Source organism: Solenopsis invicta, chromosome 5, assembly GCF_016802725.1.
Source record: "Solenopsis invicta isolate M01_SB chromosome 5, UNIL_Sinv_3.0, whole genome shotgun sequence".
Classification (NCBI taxonomy): Eukaryota; Metazoa; Arthropoda; class Insecta; order Hymenoptera; family Formicidae; genus Solenopsis; species Solenopsis invicta.
The window spans coordinates 6,708,259-6,735,248 of NC_052668.1; the positions used below are offsets into that span (position 1 = coordinate 6,708,259).

The 26,990-nt window shown below is 34.5% G+C and overlaps 1 protein-coding gene across 13 annotated transcripts in view; it reads right to left on the bottom strand.

Annotated features, from left to right (window-relative positions):
- LOC105199486 (bone morphogenetic protein 1) overlaps positions 1-26,990 on the bottom strand; it is an 899,375-nt gene that overhangs the window by 558,102 nt on the left and 314,283 nt on the right. For all 13 annotated transcript variants that reach the window (XR_005574951.1, XR_005574952.1, XM_039450099.1 and 10 more), the window contains one exon: positions 20,653-20,835. Coding sequence is in view for 11 of the 13 variants with exons in the window: in XM_039450099.1 (XP_039306033.1) it covers positions 20,653-20,835 (183 nt within the window). In the remaining 2 variants the exon portion in view is untranslated. The remainder of the gene's footprint in view (positions 1-20,652; positions 20,836-26,990) is intronic.

Here is a 26,990-nt window from a genome sequence, read left to right on the forward strand (position 1 = left end):
GACTTCTGCACGGAATATTGTTCGACATATTGTTCAAAAATGTGTAACCTGCTTCCGTAGTCGACCACGCACAGCTTCAACGATTATGGGTCACCTACCAAAATCGCGAGTCAACGTTCCAATAAGAGTATTCGACTAGTGCGGGGTAGATTATGCAGGCCCCCCTGTTTCACAAGGAGGGAACAAGACGAAACACTAAACTAATAAAATGTTACATGGCCATTTTTGTCTGTTTAGCTACAAAGGCAGTTCATATCGATCTAGTCAACAGCTTATCTTCAGAGGCATTTTTAAATATTTTTAAACGATTCACTGCCTGAAGGGGTTGTTCTTCGGACATATATTTGAACAACGGTCTGAATTTGTAGGTGCTGCGCGCGAACTAGGCGAATTAGCAGAACTTCTCAAGCCTCAAGCAATGCAACAGCAAATCAGTAATCAATTGGCCAGCCAAGAAGTGCGTTGGCACTTTATACCTCCTAGAGCACCCCATTACGATGGTATATGGGAAGCAGCAATGAAGGCTGCAAAACATCATCTAGTTCGTATGACTAAGGACGTCAACTTGAAGTAAGAAAAACTCGAAACGCTTCTCATCCAAATCAAAGCGATCCTAAAGTCGCGCCCTATTACACCAATTTCATCGGATCCTCAGGACTTAAGTTCATTAACTCTAGGACACTTTCTAATAGGAGCTCCAATCACGTCTTATCCAAAGCAATCTTTGGTAGAGATACCAGAAAATCGACTATCATGTTGGCAATATGTGCAACAATTGCAGCAACAATTTTGGCGTCGTTGGACGCGGGAGTATTTACAACAATGCCAACAGCAAAACAAGTGGCAAATCAAAGACACAGCAATACACGCCAAATGGTCATCATAAAGGACGATAACTGTTCTCCATTGACCTGGCCGTTGGAAAGAATCCAAAAGATCCATCCTGGCAATGATGGGATAGCTCGAGTTGCTACTGTGCGTACTGCTGGTGGAACTTACAAATGTCCTATTATCCGCCTATGTTTACTCCCGATTGAGGAGAAGGGCTAGTCATGACATTTGCAGTTAGTTTTCTATTTTATATTCATATGCGTTTCTATATTCATTAATTTTAAGTCCGTACCAATTGTATTAATTTATTACATCCTCCATGTTTCTTCGTTGAAAGATGATTCTTTCAAGGATGGCGGCATGTTCACGCTATATAAATTAATTTTAAATTCCCGCGTGGGAAAACGGTGAGCCCGATTCACGCAATGTTCCTAGAGTTAGTTGCCACGCTTTCCTGAGTAAAGGTTGGCTGCCTGCGCTTGCCAATCGTCAAGTCAAGTCCGCGTTTGTTTGGTTTGCGAGTCTGTTGTTCGGCCATTATTCTTCGAGACGTGTGCGAACGAGCATTCATTACGATTAGTAATTTGTAACCATGTTTAAGTTTTATCTCATTTTTGCTCTGTCACTCTGTCACCGTAAGAGCTTGGGAAACTCACAGTTTGTATTCGTAATAAAGTCAAGCGTGCTCAAGCAACTTAGAGTCGTCATTATAATCCTTCACATGGCCAAGGCACAAGCCCAGCAAAGAAAAGGCGCGTGCACATACGCATAAAAAAAGGGTATCACCCACAACACCCTTCATAATTCACAAGACTAAAAAACGGTTTGAAAAAGTGAAATCAAAGATAAAGGGATTTCTGGTTTTTTTTCATTATATTTTGTAAATTAAACAAAATATCACAAAATGTTTAATATCAAAAATTCACAGTATACATATCTTTAACAACTCTATTTATTTTTCTAAAAAGATTTTTATCACTAATTGAACATTTCCCAGGGAGAAATAATAGATCGGATCGACGTCAAGTTGACGTCATTTTGACGGTCAAAATGAGATCAAATTTCACGTTGATATCGATGTTAAAATGTTCAAATTTCGATGCCATTTCGATGTCAATATTAACATCTATAAAACATTTAATAAATGATATTAACATCTTTTCGGTACTATAACTCAACGAGAAATAACTTATATCGAATCATATCGAAATGATTTCGACGTCAAATTGATGTCAATTTGACATCGATTCCATTATCATTTCCCAGAAATCATTAATAGACTGGAAGGATGGGAAAAATCATGCCAAAAGTTAAAACATTTGATTAAAAAATATTATACAATATGCCAAAAATGTGCGAATAAAACCGATTTAAAAAAAGTAATTCGAATCAATCGGGATTTCTGAACCGAAAATACGGTATTAAGATCGATTAAAAATAAGTTCAAAACCCAGATAGATTTATTAAAACAGAATACATTAATGTAAACGTAATAAATGTTTAATTTACAAAAAAAAGTATTTGTATTCTTTTTGTTAAAAAGGATTAAAAAAAGATTAAATTTGAATTAAACGTTTAATTTATGTACAAGATTAAATAACAATACAAATTGTTATTTACATGTAAAAATATAAAATTTTATGTTGAACAGTGTTCCACACACACGTTACGTATAAAAAGAACAAGAGCGAGTATTCGTCTCGAAGTTACTATAACCAGCTTCTAAAAGTTTCACTGAAGTATGAGCTAGGGAGTCGGCCGCGGTAGCGCCTAGATATAAAGCCTGTGGCCGCATTCGACTTACAAGAAGATCCACCGCGACGTGGCCGCCTAACGATGGCGCCAGCACTCACTTATTAAATCTATCATTTTAATCCGAAATTACAGGATTTCATAAATTATGATTAAATAGAATTTTAATGTTATGTGAGACGCTGACAATTCTTGTGTGCCATTTTTAAATAAAGAGATATTTTGATGACAACACTATAAATCACATTAACAAATTTGTAAAATTGTCTGAAGGCTATGCTTTTTTGGCAGTTAATAAACAACTGTCAAGAAAAAAAATAGTTTTTGAACAATTTTACAAATTAGTTAAAATGATTTACAATGTTATTTTATCAAAATAGCTTTTCATTTAAAAATAGCACGCAAGAATTCTCAACATCTCAGCGTATCATTTCTTGCTACTAATGTTAGTATTCCTAAATGTAGTCGCTGTGAGTATTTAGGATTCTTCATTTTTAAAAATTTTTATATTACACTTAAACAATTTATAAAATTAGAAAAATAAAATCTAATAATAATTAGAAAAATAAAATGTAGTATATAATATATGTATATCCATAGATTTAAAAAATTAATATAGATAGTGTAGATGTTGACGTATAAGTGTCAAATAGATTACATTACATTCTTATTTAAAACAATGCAAATAATACTTTTGAACATTAACTTTTAATTTAACTTTATTTAATTTCTTAATGCAATTTTTAATTACTTTATTTTTTATTCAATTTTTAAATTTCATTAAACTTACAATCTTTTTATAGGTATTACTATATAATTCAACGAGAAATGACGAATCAATATTGAAATGATTTCGACATCAAATTGATGTCAATTTGATGTCAATTTTACATCGATTCTATTATTATTTTATTATATTATAGTTTCTGCAGCGCTCCTTTTTTCTATGCACCCAATAACGGAAAACTAAACATCTAAATAATTTAAAGCATGTTACCAAGTATGTAAATAAATTTTTCTATACATACAATTAAATATAATAATAATAATTTAATTTTCTGTTTTATACATAATTAAATTTTAAATTTCAATTACCGGTAAAAAATTTTTACGTAAAAAATATACTGTTACGGCCATGAATGTTGTAAAGTGTAGATCGATTAAATAAAGAGACTGTCGCTCGTTAGCGACGTGTGGTTGTTATGTTCAGATTTTTGGTTTTGACAGTTCGTCTTGTCAATAAAGTCGTTCTTTCTAATAAAAGCTTGTTCTTTTATTAGTGTACGCGTGTGTTACTGAGGTGTGCAAGTGCGAGAGTACGAGGCGATTCACCCGGTCGTAACAATATATATATATATATATATATATATATATATATATATATAATTATATATATATATAATTATATATAAAATATGTTCATATATGTTTCCTTATTGTTTGGTTATTTAAAATAATTTTAAAAATCTAATTAAAAAAATTACATACTTATTTAAAACAATACAAATAATACTTTTAAAAATTGACTTTTAACTTAACTTAATTTAATCTTTTTTAATGCAATTTTTAATTAATTAATTTTTTATTCAATTTTTCAATTTTATTAAACTTAAATTTTTTTACAAATATGTTATTAGACCGATAGTGTAACAACACAATAATAATAAGACAGCCTTCATCGGTCGTAGCTAGGTCTTAGTGTTTTTATTTTTATTTATGTGATTTTATATACTTCTCCAAACTCAACTAGAATGTGCGCCGAATTAATTTTCGGTCATAACACAGCATGTCGAGTAAGAATTAGTAATATCACTATTTATATTAAATTAATTAATTTAATATAATACTTGATGCTGATTTGCATCTATATATCCATTCCCCCCTAAAAAAACTGTAAGAAATTTATTGCGAAAAATAACACCACACCCAGGGTTCGAACCTGGCACCTCCGGAATCTCCGGTCCCGGTGTCTTACCACCTCGACCACTGGGGCACAGTGATATTTCTCGCAATATTTGGTATATGAGTGACAACGCATTTCTAGGCGCGTGATTCAAATTACAAATATGTTATTGGACCTATAGTGTAACAACACAATAATAGTAAGATAAAATTTAAATTTTTTTATCGGTATTATTTAACTATCAAAGATTGTAAATGTTGTTTATGTCTGATTGACGTCGATAATCGACGTCAAATTGTTAGAAAACATCGGCGTCGAATTGACGTCGATGTCTCGACTTGAAAACGTCATTAGACGCCATCGACGTCAAATTGACATCGATTTCTCCCTGGGTTATATACCAGGTTTTCAAAAAAATTATATTTTATTTTAAAAGCGAATTCTTTCAAACATTTTAAGAAAAAAATCCTAGTACAAAAATGTAGAGATGTATAATGGTTTTCAAATTATCTGCGATTAAAGTTTACAAACTACAAAGCTGACATTTCGTATGCTCAGGCACGGTGACATGACAAGAGGTGAAGGTACTACAAGGATAACTTTTGACATTGTCACACAAATATGCAGTGACATTTTTATGAAAAAATAATTTCTATAAAAAAAATATTTGTACATTACATATGGTATGTACCGCACTACGCACCGCGCCTTGCAACGTTTTTCACGGCCACAATAACGGGATTCCGGGAAACGTGTCTTGTGCCACAAGTGCACGTGTAAATACTAATGTAAATAGCTATCTGTTTTACGTCCGCGAGAATATATAGTCACGTCCGTCCGCGCGCCCATATTCATTATTGTGAGATCCGTTCTAATTAGCGGTCGACGGATTTCTTCTCTGTATCGTCGCAGGTACTTTCCGTTATCAAGAACTATTTCGCATTGTCATACTTGTGTTCATTCATCACGATTTATTTTGAATTCAATAAACACCATTATTTCTGTACACATCGAAACCGAGTCTAATTCCTTTGGCGACCCTTCGCGCCCTCGTTCCCGTGCCGATCATCGTCCGTGCGCAAAGTGTGGGCGTTACATATTAAACAAAGCTTATAATACTTACAAATTTTATTTTAATAATAAGTATATTGAAAGACAAATGTCCAACGAGTATTATAAAAATAAAGATGACTCGTTAATTATGAAAACCTAGCTTTTATTCATTCAAAAATTTTTAACTATCCTGTCTTACTCTACGTTCCCCTATCGATAATTGTAATAAACTTATTTTGATAACCAACCCAATGGTTATTGTAACATCTTATTAAGTTCATATTTTGTTGAAAATATTAATTATGCATGTGTATCCAGGAAGCACAGTGATGTTTTAAAAACATTTTTAAAACGTGCACACAGCGTCATCAATTCCGTCCCTCGGAAAATTTTTCAAAGTAAGAAGTCACAATCTTTCTACATACTCGCAGTTTATGATACCTGTGTGAAGTTAGCACTTCAATGTTGAAAAATCTAAAAATTTCTTTTGTAAACGTTTGCCCCGTTGGAATTTTCGTTTGCCCTTTTCTAGTTTAAAAGTTACAGGCAAATCAAATTTAGAGGTGCCAACTTCACACTGACACCCCAATTTTCCACAAATCCACAATTTTTTTTTTTTTTTTGCGAACTATTATATTTGGATTTACCGCCATACACGCTTACGCGCCATACTCGCGAACAGCCACGTCTAGTAAGAAGTATGCTACGCGGTGCTAGTATGCTTTCCTAATGTCCGGTTCTCCCTAGCAATTTTCGATATCATAGTGTTACGACCGTGTATATTTGAATATCGCATGAATGCTGTTGGGTTTCAATTGATTAAGAAAAGGAATTGTCGTTTGTTAGCGACGGGTTGTTGTTGTTTGAACTTTCGGTTTGACAGCTTGTCAATTAATAAAGTCATTTTTAAAATATAAGTTTGATCTTTATTTCCGAACGCGCTTGTAAAGGTAGTGCGCGAGTGCAAAAGTACGACACGACCTCTTCGGTCGTAACATTTTGGGGGCTTGTCCGGGATCGTTCTCGGACCGTTTTCTTGAAAGAACCAACAGTATGGCTTTAATGAATTTCCCAAGGAGAGGAATGTGCACGCACTCCACAGCAAGAACGATCTATGGGAGATGATGAGCGTCCATGCACGCGGTCTTCGGGTGATGTCGAACAAACGACGGAGGATGTTGTAGAGCGGATGGTGGGTGATGAAACGACGAACACTGCGGAGTTGTTGCGTGCTGCGTTGGAGGAACTCCGTAGATGAGAAAGGACCGTCTCCGTTTTCAGCAGCGCGAGAAGGAACTTTGTGAACAGATACAACAAGCTCAACAAGGCCAGTCATTACCTTTCTCTTTTGGTTCTCCAACCGTAGAAATTTTTCGGAATTCCGGTACTAACGCGAGTGTTAATTTAAAATTAAAACCAGATATTTTTGACGGGAGTGTTCCGCTGCGCGAATATTTAACGCAATTTGAATTAATCGCGCGGGCAAATAATTGGGTAGATTCTACTGAAGCGGTTGCGTTAGCTTCAAATTTACGGGGGAAAACGCGTTTAATTCTTGACGGAGTAACGGAACTAGAAAATTTAAGTTACGAAGCAATTAAATCTAAGCTTGAGTTACGTTTTGGTAAAGGACATATGGCGCAAACGTTTTATCAGATCAGTAATCGGAGACAAAAATTTGGTGAAGATCTGCTTACTTTCGGTTCGGATATTAAGCGATTGTTACGTTTAGCTTATTCGGAATGTTCCCTTAAAGTTCGGGACAAAATTGATGCGCGCAATTCATCGCGGGATTATCAGATAGTTTCGTGAAGCAAACGCTACAATTAGAAGCTCAGTCTTCTTTGAGAGCCGCTATAGAGAGGGCAATGGCTATAAAGGTTATTCGGGAAAATAGTTCCACGGAAATTTGAAAGAAAGGAGAGGAAAATCGGTTTTCAAAGAAAGATTAAAAATGAAAATTTTAAGGGGAAAAATAATTTTAAAACAAATTTTGAAAACGCGCGGAAAGAGTGTTGGCAATGCGGAGTTGTGGGACATTTTCGCGCGGAATGTCCTTCTTTGAACTACTTCTGTAGAAAAGGGAAACTCGGTTTCGGTAGTCGGACTTTACGGGGCGGGTTCAACGAGAGGGCGAAAGACTCCGACTGAAAAGAATTTCCGTGTAAATAAAATAAAAGAAAAAATAAACAATTTTTGTTTTAAAGGACGAGTTAACGGCCAAGAGTGTTTGTTTAGAATTGATACGGGTTCTAATGTGTCGGTACTTAGATCGGATTTATTAGGGAAGAACAAGCGTCTTTCTTCGATTTTTGATAGTCGATTGTGTTATCCTACTGGGGAAACAATTCTGGTTAGTTATAGAGTTAATGTGATAGTGGAAATCGGGCAGTTTACTTTTGAAATTCCCGTTTATTTAGCAAAAATCAGTGATGAATGTATTTGGGAGTAGATTTTCTTAAAAAAATTGGTCTACAGAAAATGTTTGTTTCCGTTTTCGGTGAAGAAGAAGAAAATAAGAAAAATCTTTTATGTTTGCGAATTTGTAATTCCTGTGTTAGCGTTCCTGATTTTCTTTCAGAATTTTTTTGAAAACAATCTCAAACTTTGAACGTCTCTCAAAAAGAGAAATTTGCCGGACTATTGGATGAATTTCAGAATATTTTCGCAGAGAGCGTCGTTGCTGGGAATTGTTCATTGAAAATGCATTCTATCGATGTTATAAATTCTTCACCCATTAAACAATTGCCTAGATCTGCATTCCTTTGCAGATGCGTGAGGAAGTAGACAAAATTTTATCTAAAATGAAACAACAGGGTATTATCTAGGAATCACATAGTCCGTGGGTGCTTTCTGCTGTTTTGATGAAGAAGAAAGGTAGCTCAATTAGATTTTGTGTTGATTTTAGAAAACTCAATGCTGTAACTAAAAAGGATTCTTATCCAATCCCTCGGATAGAAGATTTGTTTGACCGTCTGTCCGCGAATTCTTGGTTTTGTACTTTAGATCTGAAGAGTGGATACTGGCAAGTTAAGCTTCGTTTGCAGGATAAGGAAAAAACGGCTTTGTCTATTGGTAATAGTTTATGGCAATTTACAGTGATGCCCTTTGGACTTTGCAATGCTCCGGCTACTTTCGAGCGTTTGATGGAGAAAGTTCTTCGTCCAATTCTCAACAAAATTTGTTTGGTATATTTAGACGATGTGATCATATTTGGAAAAAATTTTGAGGAAACGTTAGCAAATTTAAGAGAAATTCTCCTTCTTTTAGAAAAGGCAAATTTGAAATTAAATCCAAAAAAGTGTTCTTTATTCAGTAGGGAAGTAAAGTATTTAGGTTATGTTGTTTCTGAGAATGGAATTTTTATAGATCCTGAGAAAATCGAGTGTGTTAAGAGTTGGCCTATTCCTCGAAATAAAAAGCAAGTTTGCAGCATTTTAGGCTTTTGTTCTTATTATAAGAAATTTGTAAAAGGATTTTCGCTTATTGCAAAGCCCTTATTTGTTCTCACAGCAAATTTAACAAAGTTCGTCTGGAGTGAAAAGTGTCAGCAGGCATTTGAAAAGTTGAAACAAAATTTAATATCTTCTCCAATCTTGTCTTTTTCAACTAAAGATGGGAAATTCATTCTTGATACGGACGCTTCTAATCACGGTTTAAGGGCGGTATTTTCTCAAATCCAACATGGGAAGGAAAAAGTTTTAGCTTATTACAGTCAAGTTTTTAATAAAGCTGAGAAAAATTATTGTGTTACTCGGAGGAAACTTCTGGCCGTTATTGATTCATTTAAAATTTTTCACCATTATTTGTATAGACGTAAATTCCTAGTTAGGACAGATCATGTTTCTTTGGTTATTGTCCTTCAAGAATTTGGAAAGACAATTAGCGCGTTGGCTAGAACAGCTGCAGGAATATGATTTTGAAATTCAACATCTTGCACAAAAATTACATACTAACGCTGATGCATTGTCTAGGCGACCTTGTATTGAAAATTTTTGCGTTTATTGTAAAAAGGTAGAATTTAGAGAAGAGATTAATAGAGAGAAATTTGTTGGTAGAATAGTCTTTGGGGAAATCGGGTCAATTGATTGGAGGAAAGCTCAATTAGAAGATCCGTTGATTGTGGACTTAATTCGAGGAAAGGAGGCAAATAGATATCCACTTAGTCAAGAGTTGGGGGATACAACTGCTAAGAGTTATTGGCTTTTGTGGGATTCTCTTGAGATTAGGGAGGGACTTTTATGTAGAAGATGGGAGTCTCTAAATTTGCGTTCTGTGGTTTTTCAAACAATAGTGCCACAAGTTTTAGTGAACCAGATTTTTGAAGAAACTCATGATTTCCCTTCAAAGGGCATTTCGATATTAACAAAACTCTAGGAAAAATTCGGAAATTCGGTTTTTACTGGTTGTCCTGCAAGCAAGATGTCGAGCATTGGTATAAAAGTTGTAAAATTTGTCTTGCTAAGAAAAATCCTTCAGATAAGAAGAAGTCTTTCTTTCAGATTTATAATGTAGAGGCACTATTCGAAAGTATTCAAGCGGGTATATTATGTCCAATACCAATTTTTTTCTTCTGGGAATAGATGTTTGTTAGTGATTACAGATTGTTTTACCAAATGGGTGGAAGCTTTTGCGTTAAGAAATATTAGGACTAAGACTGTTGCAGAAGTTTTTGTAGGTAGCTAGTGGTAGCTCAAGTGGTAGCTAAATTTGGTGTTCTATTAGAATTGCATACAGACCAAGGAAAGAATTTTGAATCACGAATGTTTTTGGAACTAACTCGATTGTTGGGAATCAGAAAAACAAGAACTACTCCACTTCATCCACAATCGAATGGTTAAGTGGAACGTCAACATCAAACAATGTTAAATTATTTAGCGAAATTTGTTTCTAAAAATCAAAAAGATTGGGATCGTTAGGTTTTTTAGGTTTATTAGTGTACGAGGTGTGTTCAAAAAGTATCGCGAATTTTGTGTTTTTTCAAAAATTATTTATTTATTCATGAATATCTATTTTGTCCCCTTCAAAGTAATCCCCATGAGATATTATACACTTGTGCCAACGGTTTTTCCAATCTTCGAAGCACTTCAAAAAATCATTTTTTTTTATCTTGTTCAGCTCCTCCTTCGATGCCGTCTTTATCTCGTCAAGCGTAGCGTAACGTCATCCTTTCATGGGCCTCTTCAGTTTAGGGAACAAGAAAAAGTCACAGGGGGCCAGATCTGGGGAATACGGTGGCTGCGGCATCATTAGTGTGTTGTTTTTGGCCAAAAAGTCGCGCACAAGCAACAATGTGTGAGCAGGGGCGTTATCGTGGTGCAAAAGCCAATTTTTGTTCTTCCACAATCTGGGCGTTTCTGGCGGATTGCTTCGCGCAAATTGCGCATAACTTGCAGGTAATATTCCTTATTGACCGTTCTACCCTGTGGCAAGAACTCATGATGCACCACGCCCCTGCAATCGAAGAAAACTGTCAGCAAAACTTTCACATTCGACCGAACTTGGCGCGCTTTTTTCGGTCTTGGTTCGTGCGGCAGCTTCCATTGAGATGATAGAGCTTTGGTTTCCACGTCATAACCATAAACCCACGATTCGTCACCAGTTATGACCCTCTGGAGCAAATTTGGGTCGTCGCGGACAGAGTCCAACATCTCATTAGCAATGTTCATGCGATGCTGTTTTTGGTCGCAATTGAGCAATTTTGGTACGAATTTCGCGGCGACCCGTCTCATGCCCAAATCATTGATAAAAATCGAATGGCACGAGCCAATCGATATGTTTAGGTCCTCAGCAACTTCTCTAACGGTGATTCGACGATTGGCCAATACCATTTTCTCCACTTCATTAATTTTTTCGTCTGTTGTTGAAGTGCTCGGGCGTCCGGCACGCTCTTCGTCGTTCACATCTTCTCGGCCTTCTGAGAACATTTTGTACCACCGATAAACGTTGCTTCGGTCCAAGGTAGCTTCTCCGTATGCCACAGTCAACATTCGGAATGCATCCGCGCACTTAATTTCGTTTTTCACACAAAATTTGATACAGGTTCTTTGATCCATTTTTTTGAATAGGTAAAAATCGAAGACGATCCAAAACACGTGCAAGCAAAGCAGCTGTCAACAATTAAGTGAACATTCAAAATGGCCGAGCTTGTCGGCATAAGTGAGAGACATGAGTACCAACATAACGCCACAAAAAGATCGAAATTCGAATATACGTAACCCGCGAAAATTCAAAATTCGCGATACTTTTTGAACACACCTCGTATAGATCTTCTAAACATGAAACCACCGGTTTTACTCCTTCAGAATTATGTTTAGGTTGAGAACTGGGAGTACCTCTAGATCTTCTTCAAGGTTGTTCTTCGGATTTTTAAAAAACATCTTCGATTACAAATTATTACAATGAACTTAGGAAAAAAATGAAATTATCTCATAATTTAGCCAAAAAACGTATAGAAGTGAAATCTCAAAGATTTAAAATGTTATACGATCAAAAAGTTAGGCAATTAAATTTTGAAGTTAGACAAAAAGTTTGGTTGTTTAATCCTCGAAGGAAACTGGGAAAAACTCCTAAATTTCAGAGTAATTGGGAAGGACCCTATCAAATCGTTACAAAATTAAATGATGTTATTGCATTCAAAAATTTAGTAGGCATAAAAGTAAGATAGTTCATTTAGATAGGTTAGCTACTTTCCTTGAAAGATAATCGTTTTAGGGAATTCTATATCGACAATCGAGAGCCCGTAGGAAGCAAAAGTAAAGTTCTGAAAAAAAATACAAAGTCGTCACTTTATTTGAGATTATTCGAGACGACGCTCGGTAACTTGAGGCAGGAGCCCAGGGTAGAGCAGGAGGTCGTCGAATAGATTGTAATTGTAAAAGTGAACGACGCTCAGTGACATGTAGCAAAAGCTCAGGATAGAGCAGAAAGTCATTAAAAAAATTGTGATTACAGAAGTAGACGACGCTCGGTAACCTGTGGCATAAGCCCAGGGTAGAGCAGGAGGTCATCATTTTAATCTAGATCACTGAAGACGACGCTCGGTAACTCGTGACTGTGATCCGATGTAGAGCAGGAAGTCGTTGTATTAGAATCTTGTGTGCAAAAGTTTTGTTTCGGATAAAAGAGAGTATAAAAATTAATTAATTTTAAAAGTTTTTTTCTTACAGGGTTTAATTATTTTGAGTGAAGTACTCGTCGGATTTTGTTTTTTTCATTTCAGTTTTAAGGCTCATTTAACACTATTTTTGTGTGAAAGATTGCGATAATTTGACTTATTTTAAGAAGATAATTTAACTTATTTTCCGCCTTGCCCGGATTTTTTGATTCGCGGTTTTTCTGTGGGCCGTAGGGCAAATGCCGAGGCGGGGACTTGGGGTGCCTTACAGGCGTTGAGTCCTCGAAAGTTTATCCTCTCTTCCCTCTTGTCCAAAAAATTAAGAAAGAAGTTTTCAAAACTCAAGTCTAAGAGTGAGATCGAGTCATTTATAAACGACATTACGCAGCTCAGAAATCCTTATACAGCAGCTTGGGAAGAGTAAAAAGTCATGGAAGTCTTACAAAAGCTCCTTGGGTTGTCGGGACGACAACTTGAAAAAGGGTGGCAGTGGACCGTGTATATTTGAATATTGCGTGAATGTTGTTAAGTTTTGATTGATTAAGAAAAGGAAATGTTGTTTATTAGGGACGGCTTGTTTTTGTGTTCGGACTTTCAGTTTAACAGCTTGTCAATTAATAAAGTCATTTTTAAAATATAAGTTTGTTTGTTATTTGCGAACGCGTTTGTAAAGGTAGTGCGCGAGTGCAAAAGTACGACACGACCTCTTCGGTCGTAACAACATGTTTGTTACATTCATGTGTATAACTCTGATTTTCAAATAAATTATTATTCAGTGTACTATCTAAACATATTTTTCTTAAAATACATATACAAAAGTAGTGTCAGAAGTGCTAAAATCAATAAAGCATACAAAATGTCAATATCGTCGGAAACTTCATTGACATTAGCTCAAGCAATTATGGAAGCGAATGTTTTCTGAATCAACGGGTATCTCAACTACTACACAATCGAAGCCGCCACCATTCAACGTTAGGGAATATTAGAACCGTGGAAGATTATTTCAGATGCTTCGAGTGGGCTTTGATTAAAATTAAACAAAATTGGGGAAGAACAGTGGGCCAACTTCGCACGCGTTCACTTGGGTACCAAATTTAACAAAGCACTCAAGTTTCTGCTAAATCCAAGATCTAAGAACCTCACTTTTGAACAAATACACATTAAAAATTTACATAGACCGTATCAAAGATAAATTTGCGGAGAGCATTCAATTTCGCCAAATTTGTCAACAAAAAGATGAAACAATAGCAAATTTTGCTCTTTGTCTACGCTAAAGAGTAATTCATTGTAAATACAGAGAATTTCTCGATAAAATGTTAATTGAACAGTTGAATGGACTCGCAATATATGTGATTAAATAATAGCAAAGAAACTCGCAACGTTTGACAAATTTCAGAATGTACACACACTCTAGAGGCATCACGACTCACTGCCAAAACTCCGATGTTGACATCAGCTCCTGAGGCTATGCATAAACTAGGTAACCAACAAAAAAAAACAAATAATAGTAAACAATGGCGCCAGAGATCATTGTCGCGTGTCTGACAATAGCGGCAACATAAACCAAAAGATTCTTCTCAAAGAAAGCAGGAGCATCTGTATCAAGGATGTGGTAGATAACATCCTCGAAGTCAATGTCAATTTCGAAATGCGGATTGCCACAACTGCGGTATAAAAGTTCATATCGCTAAAGTATGCCGGTCAAAAAATAAATAGAAAACTGATCAAGTCTCCGAAGCAATTGTACCAGCGAACCACGTCGATTCTGTTCATTATTTTGATAAAGTCAACGACATCAACTTTACAAGTCTAGTAAGGAATGGATGATGAATGTTGTAATCGATGGTTATTAAAGATGAAATTAGACACTGTAGCTACTTTCGGTAATGTAAATAAAAGGATGTTACAATCTATTAAACTTACGTTTGTATTGCAGAAAACCGATGGATAGTTCGCTAGTTACACGTCGCACAAAATTAATTGTATTGGGCAATTGCCAGTTAAAGTGACGATCGGCCAAACAATAAGGAGGCTTAACTTATACGCAGTAGCCGGCAAGTTCGACACTCTTATGCCGAGAATGGATCTCATACTTTTTTCATAAAATAGACTTTGTAGAACTCTTTTCATTATCTGGTGAAATTTGCGTGATTTCTACGACACCTGCCCGTCTCACCCTGGAGCAAAAAAATTAATTGGACCAACTCTTAGACCGTTTTTAAAATATATTCAGCAACGTAGCAGGAAAACTAATGGGTCCGCCTATTAAGATGCATCTAAAACTGAAAGCCACACCAGTTTTTGCAAACTCACGAGAAATACCCATCACATTTCGCGACACGTTTGCGAAAGAAGTTGATAAAAATATTAAATCAGGATTTTACAAAAAGGTGGAGTATTCAGAATGGGCATCCATTACTCATGTGATAACTAAAAAGAGCGGTAGGATTTGCATCACAGGCAATTACAAGCCGCGCATTATCATAGGCGAGCACCCAATTCCTAAAGTTGAACAAATATTCAATTAAATAAGAGGTGCAAAAATCTTTTGTCATCTTGATATTATAGGTGTTTACTCACACCTTCCTGTGGATGAGGAATTTAGTCATACATTAACGTTGAATAACCAACTCATGGATTGATCCTATCCATATCTAACCTACACGTGCAGTTTATGGTGCTGCAAATATTTCAGCTATCTGACAACGACGCATGGAATTTTTCTTGAAGGCTTTTCAAAGGTTCACAACTTTTTTGACGACGTCCTAATTTTTTCGCATAGTTTTGATGGCTTAGTAACGGTCTTAGAAGAAACATTAGAAAGAATGCGCTCTCATGGTTTACGTTCAAATAGTGCAAAATGCATCTTCGTAACTCTTTCAGTGGAATTTCTGGGTCACAAGATTGATGCTCAAGGCATTTACAAATCGGATAAATACATTGAGGCTATTAGAGATGCACTAAAACTTTCAACTCAAGAAGAACTTCAACTATTTCTTGGAAAAGCGACGTATTACAATGCGTTCATCCCACAGTTTTCGTCAAAAGATCATCTTTTACGAGATATGCTTTGCCAGGAGATCTTTAAATGGATACTTGCTGCGGAGAAAACATTTAAGGAAATCAAGATAACATTGACATCACCGCAAGTTCTTATGCCATAAGATCCATCATTGCCTTTATTCTTAGCTATAAACGCTAGTAAAACAGGTCTAGATGCTGTACTTTCACATTGTCTAAACAATGGATAAGGAAAGTCCAATAGCGTATGCTAATCGTACGATGACTGCGACATAGCAAAAATATCCGCAGATCGACAAAGAAGTACTTGCCATTGTCTAGGCCATACAAAAGTTTTTTCACTACCTGTATGCTCGCCATTGGACTTTGATCACGGATCATAAGCCCTTGAGACTCAAATTCTTCATCCAGAAAAATCTGTACCTGTATTGTGCATCAGCAGAATGGCTAACTACGCAGATTATTTGGCACATTTTAATTTTGACGTGATCTTCAAACCAACAATAGAAAATACTAACGCAGATTATTGTTCTAGAGCTTTGTTGCCTTTGACAGTCAACGCCATCCAACACTTGCCGCAAAAAAGGGAGGAAGAACGAGAAGGAAATGGATTCGACCATTTTACTATTAGGCAAATTAAGCAATTGTCTATCAACGCGAAACAAATCGCTCAAGAAACAAGGAAAGATCCCGTACTCCAAAAAATCGTTGTAGCGGCAAGCGGTCCGATCTGAAATCCATAACTGCCAAGAGAAAGTAGTCAAAACCCGACCAATCACAGAAAAGAAATTTGTCAAGCACAGCTCAGTTACTTTTAGTTCATGACAAACCTCAGACTTTTCCGCGCACTTTCTCTGACCTCACATATAAACCGTAATTAATATTGTATCGTCAATAAAGTTAATTGTTGTGGAAATACGCTCTAGTTCATTACTCTGGTAGAGTCGTACATTTACGGAGTACAGCCACATCGTCAAATTGTTGGAAACAGGACAGAGTCTTGAACGCGCTATTGAGCCTCAGAATCAGTCTACAAACTAGCCTCAAACTGTTTCATGTTTGAACATTGTATAGTGATACTAGGGGCGGTACGGAAAACGATCCTCGAAGAGGTCATCACGTTGCACACTTAGGCATCGTCAAAATGAAGGGAATAGCATGCTAATTCGTTTACTGGCCTGGCATTGATTCGAAGATTGAGCACATCGCCAAATAATGCACCGAATGTGGCAAACATGCTCACGCTCCTCCTAAGTTTCAGCACCATCACTGGAACTATCCAAAAGGTCCTTGGAAACGCACGCAGGCATACACACCCAGCAAAGAGAGTTTGAAGTCATTAAATACCACGGGAGTGATGGGGTCCTAGTCTCTGCTGCACACACGCACGCACAAACGTACGCACACACGCACGCACGCACACACATATACACAGGCACACAAGAGATGTAAATCTGACCGCGCAATATACACGTTGTACACATTGGGTAAAGCTAATGTCGGCGGTATTATAAACATTGTTGCTTCATGACCAGAACCGGAAAAATTACTTTAAAATATTAAATATACGTTATAAATTTGTCTTCCACTTTCGAACTAGAGAAGGGCAAACAAAAATTCTAACGGGGCATTCATGAGCCAACGATGGGCAAACATTTGCAAAAAAACATTTAACAATAAATTAGTTCCAAACTCTTGAAATTTAAATACAATTAGTGATTGGAAAATAGACTAATGAGAGTCAGCGCGGGTAAAAATGCGCAATCACAAGTATCAATATTAAACCATTTATTCAATTCAAAATTACAAAACAAATGTTTTTTTTGAAGTTATCTTTAGCGTAACAAAAAATAATAAAAGTAATACAAATAGAAGCCATCATCAAAAAGCGGAAAGCATTCAACTTGTTAACGTTTTGATAAATCCGTAGTGGCATTTCTAACCGTGATAGTGTTGCAGGACATGACATTTAACTATATAACTGTCGCGTAAATATTTTGGATGTCGAAAAATTATTTTAATTGAAAGTAAATTTTTTCGTGGTTGTGTCGCAAGAAACGACACTTCACTATGTAATTGTCATATAATTATTTTAGATAAAAAATTATTTTTATTAAGACTTTATTTACTTATGAATCCTTATTCGGGCTGATAACGACTAATGAGTTGTTTTACAAAGTTTATTTCACGAGAAAAGTATGAGATCCATTCTCGACCTAAGAGAGTGTCGAACTTGCCGTCTACTACGTATAAGTTAAGACTCTTTGTTGTTTGGCCGATCGTCACTTTAACTGGCCAATTGCCCAACATAATTAATTTTGTGATGTGTAACTGGCGAACTATCTACCGGTTTTCTGCAATACAAACGTAGGTTTAATAGTTTGTAACATCTTTTTACTTACGATACCGAAGGTAGCTAGTGTCTAATACCATCTTTAATAATCATCGATTACGACATTTATCATTCATTTCCTTGCTAGACTTGTAGAGTTGATGTCGTTGACCTTATTAAAATAATGAACAGAATTGACGTGGTTTGCTGATACAATTGCTTCGGAGACTTGATCGGTTTTCTACTTATTTTTTGACCAGCATACTTTAGCGATATAAACTTTCATACCGCAGTTGTTGCACTCGGCATTACGAAATTGACATTGACTTCGAAGATGTTCTCTACCACATTCTTGGCACAGATGCTCCTGTTTTCTTTGAAAATAATCCTTTGTTTTATGTTGCTGCTGTTGTCAAGCACGCAAAAATGATCTCTTGCGCCATTGTTTACTATTATTTGTTTTTCTTTGGTTGTGAATTATCTAGTTTATGCATAACCTCAGGAGTTGATGTCGACATCGAAATTTTGGCAGTGAGTCGTGTTGCCTCCAGAGTGTGTGTACGATCTGAAATGCTTCGTCAAACGTTGCGAGTTTCTTTGCTATTATTTAATCACATATTTTGCGAGACTCGAGTTCATGCAATAACTGTTCAATTAACATTTTATCGAGAAATTCTTCGTACTGACGCAAAATTGGATGCTATCCGCAAATTTATTTTTGATATAGTTTATGTGATTTTTTCATGTTTTTTGTATTTGTTCGAATGTGAGGTCCTCGGGTGACCTTGGACTTATCAGAAACTTGAGTGCTTTGTTAAGTTCGGTATTCATGTGAACGCGTGTAAAGTTAGCCCACTGTTCTTCCGCAATTTTGTTTAATTTTAATGCCCACTCAAACCATCTGAAATAATCTTCCACGGTAGCATTATCGGTTGCACGGTATTCGATAATGTTGAATAGTAGCGGCTTCGATTGTGTAGTGGTTGACCCGTTGATTCAGAAGACATTCGTGTTGCTTCCCTAATCGTTTTTGTTAATGCCAATAAAGTTGTAGCAGTATTAACATTTTGTATGCTTGCTATTAATTTCAGCACTTCTGACACCACTGTTGTATACGTATTTTAAGAAAAATATGTTCAAATAGCACACTGAATAATAATTTATTTGAAAATAAGTCAGAGGCATACACATATATATAACGACTATACGATATCAAAAATTGCTAGGGAGAACCGGACATTAGGAAAGCACACTAACGCCGTTTCTTACTAGACGTGGCTGCTCGCGAGTATAGCATGTAAGCATGTATGGCAGTAAATCTAAATATAACAGTTTGCAGAAAAAAGTTTGTGGATTTGTGGAAAATTGGGGTGTCAGTGTGAAGTTGGCATCCTTATGTTTGATTGTCTTGTAACTTTTGAACTAAAAAGGAGCAAACAAAAATTTCAACGGGGCATTCATGGGCAAACGTTTGCAAAAAGAAATTTGTGGATTTTCTAAAATTGGGGTGCCAGTGTGAAGTTGGCATCCCCAAATTTGATTTGCCTATAATTTTTGAACTAAAAAAGGGCAAATAAAAATTTCACCGGGGCATTTATGGACAAACAATGGTCAAACGTTTACAAAAAAAATTTTTAGATTTTTCAACATTAGGTTGCTAACTTTACACAAATGTTTATGATTAATGTAACGACTAAAGCTTATTTGATAAGTACAATAAGAAATATTTTGATAAATGATCTAAACTAGTGTATAGGTATACTTGTGAAGTTGGAGATTTCGTTTTGATAAAGAATGTGGATACTATTAAAGGAACTCTGCATAATATTATATTGTTCTTAAATTTATAGAACCATATAAAAATGCTTCGCAATAATTGATATGTAATAGTTGTATTAGAGATGTGATTAGCGATCAAATAGCACAGAAACCTTATGAAGATACGCGGCAAGCAATGAACACAAAACTTGAGACTAACGTTAATAATTTTGAGGGTAGAGTCAAGAGATACGAAAATAATAAAGTAAAATAATGATGCGCCATAGTGACATAGACTATATCATTATTATATTATATTAATAAATATGTTTCATTTCTCATAACAGAGAAGCTTTGAGAATTGTCGTCTTGTTGTACAGTGGTGAAAAGAATAACTGCGAGACTTTTTTCAATGGATTTTAAAACACTGTTTTGCTTATCGAGCGACAAACGTAATTGCTTAGATCTATAGGTAAGAACCAATTATTTTCAATCACTCAATGAGCAGGCTATATTCTAAAAACCATCGAAAAAGAAATGACGCAACTATTTTGTCCACTACTGTACGTGTAATCTATAGATTGTTATTTCGTATTATAGTAAGAATTTCCAAGAATCAGTCAAAGCCTAGCTAATGTTTGGGAAAAATTTCCGACTGGATTTCAAATATATTGTTATCCTAACGTCATTTAGCAAAGTATAATTTGTTATTTTGAAAACATGTGCAAAAACGCATTTACAAAAAAATATTCTTTTGTCAATATTTTAAAATATCCGATGCTTATTAAAATTGGAGGAGCACTTATCTTCTTGTTAAAAGAACTAAATAATATCCTATATTAAGTTTTTTCCCTATATAAAATTAATTACTAATAAATATATTACCTATTGGGTCACCTTCCACGGAGAAAAGCTCGAAGTTCAAGAGTATCTGCTGATTTGGCCGAACCCTTATGAACCAATTGCAAGTTTTGCTAGTTAAGTTTTTTGCTGGACCATCATATTTGTTCGGGAAATTCGGACTGGTTATTATACCATAATTAAGACTACTAATATTTGATCCACAATCTATAACGTAATGATTTAAAAGAATTAATTTCATAAATAACAATTGGAGTGTATAATATTTCTTAAAAAATTAAAATTTTAATCTTTTACATCATAATCCAATAAACACTAATTAGCATAACATCAATGTTATAATGTCACATTCAAATGTAACTACCCTATCAGCACAGGAATGTCCACGGGACGTCCTGGGGACGTCCTGTTACGTTGAGCAGGATATTGTAGGGAATACTCGTTATAGTCCTAGGACGTTCACAGGACGTCTTATGGGCTATCAAAGGAACGCCTTATTTTGTTCTGTAGATATCCTCTAGACGTTTTAATTCTATGAATGTCTTCAAAATATTTGCATAAATATTATATTATTACACCACATAATTTTAATGAGCAAAACAATATTTTTGTAACATTTTAAAAACTGAAAATAAAAAAGCTAATAAGAGTATATAGCGGTTGTTAATGCGGTTGTTAAAGTTAAAACAGTTTATTTTTTTTATAACGTAGAACGTTTCAACTCTACTTCGAATCTTCCTCAGCTATCATACTACGTTATAAAATATTTCCGTGTGCGGGGCACTCCTCGGCTGAGCAGTCCAGGTTTCAAGACCAAGGAGTAATGCTTCGTTGGTTAACTATCCAGTGACATTCCCCTCAAAGGTATTAGTACTTTGTTTTGGTTGTTGACCGGATAAATTACATAAGATACTGGTTTGTCGAGTGCTTGGGCTGCCAAATATTTTGCGAGCATTGTTCAGTTTGGTCCTGCGAGTCAACAGATCACTACAGCGAGAATATGTCATATAGAATAATCTATAAAGTTTGATTAATATGACTAGTAATTTCAACATTATGCGTGGTTCTCTTCGATGAATTCAGCGTGTAAAAGAACATTGTAATCAAGCCTACTTACATCTTGTGCTCAATTTTAACACAGTGAATGCAATTATTCCACCTGGTAACTAAAGAAGACTTGAAGTGGAGTCGAAACGTTCTACATTGTTATGAAGAAAATAAAGCGTTTTAACTTACGCTTAACTTACATTAACAACCGCGATACATTCTTATTAGTCTTTTTAATTCCTATTTTATGACAATTTGACAATACCATTTGGTGTATTTTTAATTTTAAAAAACATTTTTCGCAAACAAAAAATCTCTGGAATTTTCTCTCGAAAATTTCCAAGCGGCCACTTATTAAAGCTGTGACCGCGATGGACGATGCTTGACTTCTACGACTGCTGCGAACTGGATTTCTCGTGATGATTTGTGAACACCTTATACTAATACGTTTAAACAGAGTGTTTGGTAAAACCTACTTATGTTCTCGTCGGTTGATAGAGCAGGTCAAATTGAAAGGAAAAGTCATTTATCGTTTTTCAAAATTAGCAATAGTTATCAAGATAAAAATTAATAAATTCAGCAAATGAGTATGTACTTTTCCTATCCACCGCACGCGGAGACCGCCCGTCGGTTACCAAACTAGTGGTAGCCGCGGCAGGCGGCGCAGTGAAGGCGAGTAAGACAACCATTGCTGCTTCTCCCTTCTCTCCGTGCCGACTGCCGGGCTGCCTTTGGTTTGGGCGACGGGCAGTCCTTACGTGCAATGAGTAGGGAAAATACGTGCTCATTTGTCGAATTTATTAATTTTTATCTTGGTAACTATTGCAAATTTTAAAAAATAATAAAAGATTTTTCTTCTCAGTTTGACCAGTTCTCTCAATTCACAAGAGCATAAGTAGGTTTTATCCAACATCCTGTATATCATTGAAAAAATGAACCATGTATAATTAAATCATATTATTTGTAAAAATATATGTATATAAAATTATAGTTTTTTTACTGATTTTTACAAATGCGAAATAGCATCTTCAATAACTTTTTTGTTATTTGTTTAAATAAAAACGCAACTAAAAATATGTCAATATAATACAATAATTATAATAAATTAAATATGAAACAACTTTTATTAAAAAAACATTTAAAAACATTATTTGCTCATTGGGATGTAAATCGAGGTTTTTTCAGCTATAGACTTATTTTGTCTGTCAATAATATTTATGTTTCGCAATAGTAGGGTAATGTGTGGTAAAGTGGGACACCATCAAAATTTCTATGTAGTAATGAGTTTAAAGCAAAACGAAAAACTGTCATCTGTTGCTTATCATGTTTCAATTAGCCATTGAAATTTGTGTACAAACATTTTGTTGCTGTACGAGACCGATATTAAAAGTTATGAAATTTTTATAAAGTTTTATTTGTGTTCATAATAGTGATTTAAACAAGTTTTTTAATTATTCAATAAAAGAAAGTTGTATGCAGTTATCTTTTTTCTATTATTTTTCTAAATAAATAAAAATGTAGAAACATAATCTAGTTTCGGTAATAAATGATTGCGTGCAAATTAACATTGTGGGGTAAAGTGAATTTTTCATGTTTTCTTAGAGGATTAGTGCAAATCAAGTGATTTTATTAATTATTTTGAATGTTATTATTTATACACGGAGAAAATTTAATATTAAATATTATTATAATGTAAAAGTAACTGCGAACTATAAGTCTTTTTTCAAAGAACTATAAGTTTAAATGCTGTAGCCATTATAAAGAGAGGAAAGGATTTTATTGCTCTATTTTCAATTATTTATTATTTAGAAATGTTGATTAAACATATTGTTATGTTCACATAACTGTCGGTTTCTCCGAACACTCGCGGAACCACGTTCACACTCGCGTACAAAATAACAAGACAAACTATATAAAAATGTTTACTTTTAATCTCAGAAAGTCTTACAACGAAAAGCGAGACAAAACAACAACAACACGAACTCTGTCACTCATTGACAGAAGATATTTACAACTTTATTCACGCCTATACCGAGCGTAACAACATAATAGAAATCGATTTAAGTTGGTTTTTATGACTGTTTTGACTGAATTTCTTTGTGTCCCACTTTACCCCACCATTTTTTAAAAGCCCAAAACGTTTCGTTTTTGAAAAATAGCTAAAAATACAATTTAAAATCAAAACTTTGAAAATCCGCAATTATAGAAAGGTAATCTTTTCATCCTCTAGTGAAAACAACCATTGATTATTCTAAAATTCAGTTTTTTGATACTTCTATGGAGGCAAACAAAAACCCGTCCCACTTTACCCCACATCGCCCTACTGTGTTCAAGATAGAAATCTCAAATTTTAAAATCATAAATTCACAAGTATAAGTTTTAAATAGTTAATATATGCTATTCAGAAGCAAGAGATAAACGGAATGACCTTGCAGATAAAAAAATCATAGTGGTCATCAAAATCATACGTGTTTGACGTGTTAATAATCGACACGACAAACCTCTTAGGGGACGTCCTGAGGACGTCCATAGGATGTTGTAACGTCCTAAATCCATCCCATTCACGTCCCTGGACATTCAGGACGGATTCAGAATGGTCCTGAAGACGTTTTATGCTGTTAGGGTACTCAGATAACTAAGCATGATATGGCATACCGCGGAAACTAATACACTACATGTGTAGTTATGTACTTGCTGTACATTTGTTGACATTGACATAGATACATTACATTAATGCAGCAACATAACTGCTTATACATATAATCAGTCTACGAAATTTTAAGAGCAAACAGTACTGATCAACAATACTGATACGTTGTTAGCAATATGACGGCAACATGACAGCAATCTCTTTACGAGTAACAAATTGATACTGATACGTTGCCATTTATTTACCGTTACGTATTTATATTTCATGTTATAAACGCGTCGATTAAACCACTTTGCATGGTAATGTACATGTATCCATATCTATAATGATAATCATCTCGTAACGATTAGCTCTCTGAAACTAAACGGAAACATATTCATTGTGGTTCGTGCTCTATACGTAATCTCCTCGACCATTTTACTCATGACTCAATTTTATCGACTGGATACATGAAACACACGAAACTTGAAGTAATAATTCTTTGTTAAGTATTACATATGGAAATGTTTACTGTAACTAACAAGCAAACCTACCCAACTGTTACACTCCGATTTTGATGAGCTTTGAATATGTTGCAGTCTAGGTCAAAATAAGAGACACGTATTTTTTTATAAGGGCCCATACGCACTTTTAGGGGATGAAACACCTCTTTGAAGAAAAAGACTTTTTTTTTTCGAAGCGTATATCGTCGAAACTATAAGAGATAGAAAAAAATGTTCTAATTAAAAGTTAAATGGCATGAAAAGTACTATACAACAGTGATAAAAAAAATTTTTTTTTTTAATTTTTTTTGTACTTTTCCTCATCACCTACCAATTTTTTTCAAAATTTTTATTTCTTTTTATAAGCGGAATAAAGTTTATTTTATTACAAATCCAACGATGTATAACAAAGTTATATTCCGACATTCCCATTTGCCAAAAATAATTAAAAACTTCTCTATACTCATGGTACGCGCACCCGTCCGTGTGCTACGGAAGTGTCCCTTTCCAATTTTGACGAGTTTTTAATATGTTGTAATACAAATAAAAATATGGGACACGCATTTTTTATATGCCCATATGACCATTAAGGGGGTGAAACACGCTGTTGAAAAAAATTGATTGTTTAATTTCTGAGGTAATACTGTCGAAACGGTAAAAGATATAAAAAAAAGTTTCAAATAAAAGTTTTATGGCTTTCTATGTACTTTATAACCGTTCGCTCAGGTTTTTTGAAAATGTCATTTTTCTCAAAATCTTCTTCCCCTCCTCTTCTAAATTTTTGAAAAATTTAAAATTTATCTTATATCAAAACTTATAGCCTATTTAACAACAAATTTAAACATGTATGATAAAGTTGTAGCCCAAAGACACATTTTTCAGAAATCAACTAATTAATATAGAAATAGAATAAATAGAAAACAACATATTAAAAACTCGTCAAAATTGGAAAGGGACACTTCCGTAGCACACGGACGGGTGCGCGTACTATGAGTATAGAGAAGTTTTTAATTATTTTTGGCAAATGGAAATGTCGGAATATAACTTTCTTATACATCGTTGGATTCGTAATAAAATAAACTTTATTCCTCTTATAAAAAGAAATAAAAATTTTGAAAAAAATTGGTAGGTAATGAGGAAAAGTATAAAAAAAATTAAAAAAAAAAATTTTTTATCACTGTTGTATAGTACTTTTCATGCCATTTAACTTTTAATTAGAACATTTTTTTCTATCTCTTATAGTTTCGACGATATACGCTTCAAAAAAAAAAAGTCTTTTTCTTCAAAGAGGTGTTTCATCCCCTAAAAGTGCGTATGGGCCCTTATAAAAAAATACGTGTCTCTTATTTTGACCTAGACTACAACATATTCAAAGCTCATCAAAATCGGAGTGTAACAGTTGGGTAGGTTTGCTTGTAAGTAAATAAATAGAGACAGTGTAACATAATGTATTAAAAATTTTATGAAATCGATTAATACATTTATGTATTCTCTTTTTGTTAGTATTTATTGGGAAGGAATGAAAATCATTTTTAAATATTTGACTTAAAACAAATAACGTAATAATAAAATTTTCTAATTTATAATTATACAAGGTGTCCGTTCATAAATGTCCAAGCAGATATCTCGTAACTGATTGAAGTTACAAGAAAATTTACATAGCTTTCAGTCGGCTACAAAATGCATGTAAAAAAAATTTTTTATTCATGATCTTTTTGAGTTATAAAAGTCAACGTATGAATTTTTAAATGAGTACTTATAATTTTTTTTGCATATTTATATAGTACAGATAATTTACAATCAAAATTATATTTGGAAAAAAAATTGCTGCTATGCATCGTTTACGAGATAATCAGCATGTTAAGTATTAAAATAGATGGTTCCGTATTAAAATTTGAAAAACACGATTCATCAAACTACATAATATTTTGAAGTTTATTATGTCGAACAGCACCATTGATCTTCAACTTGTCAAAATACACGACTGTTTGATGTTGTCGAAACAAAAATTATTGAACCTTTCTTTTTCCATGATCATCTTAATGGTGACAGAAACTTGGAATTTTTGCAAACAACTTTCTCAGATTATTTACGCGATCTTATCAGTTTTTCGAAATATTATTTTTTTAAATGATGGTGCTCCAGCACACAATATACGTGCTGTAATTAATTTTTTAAATAAT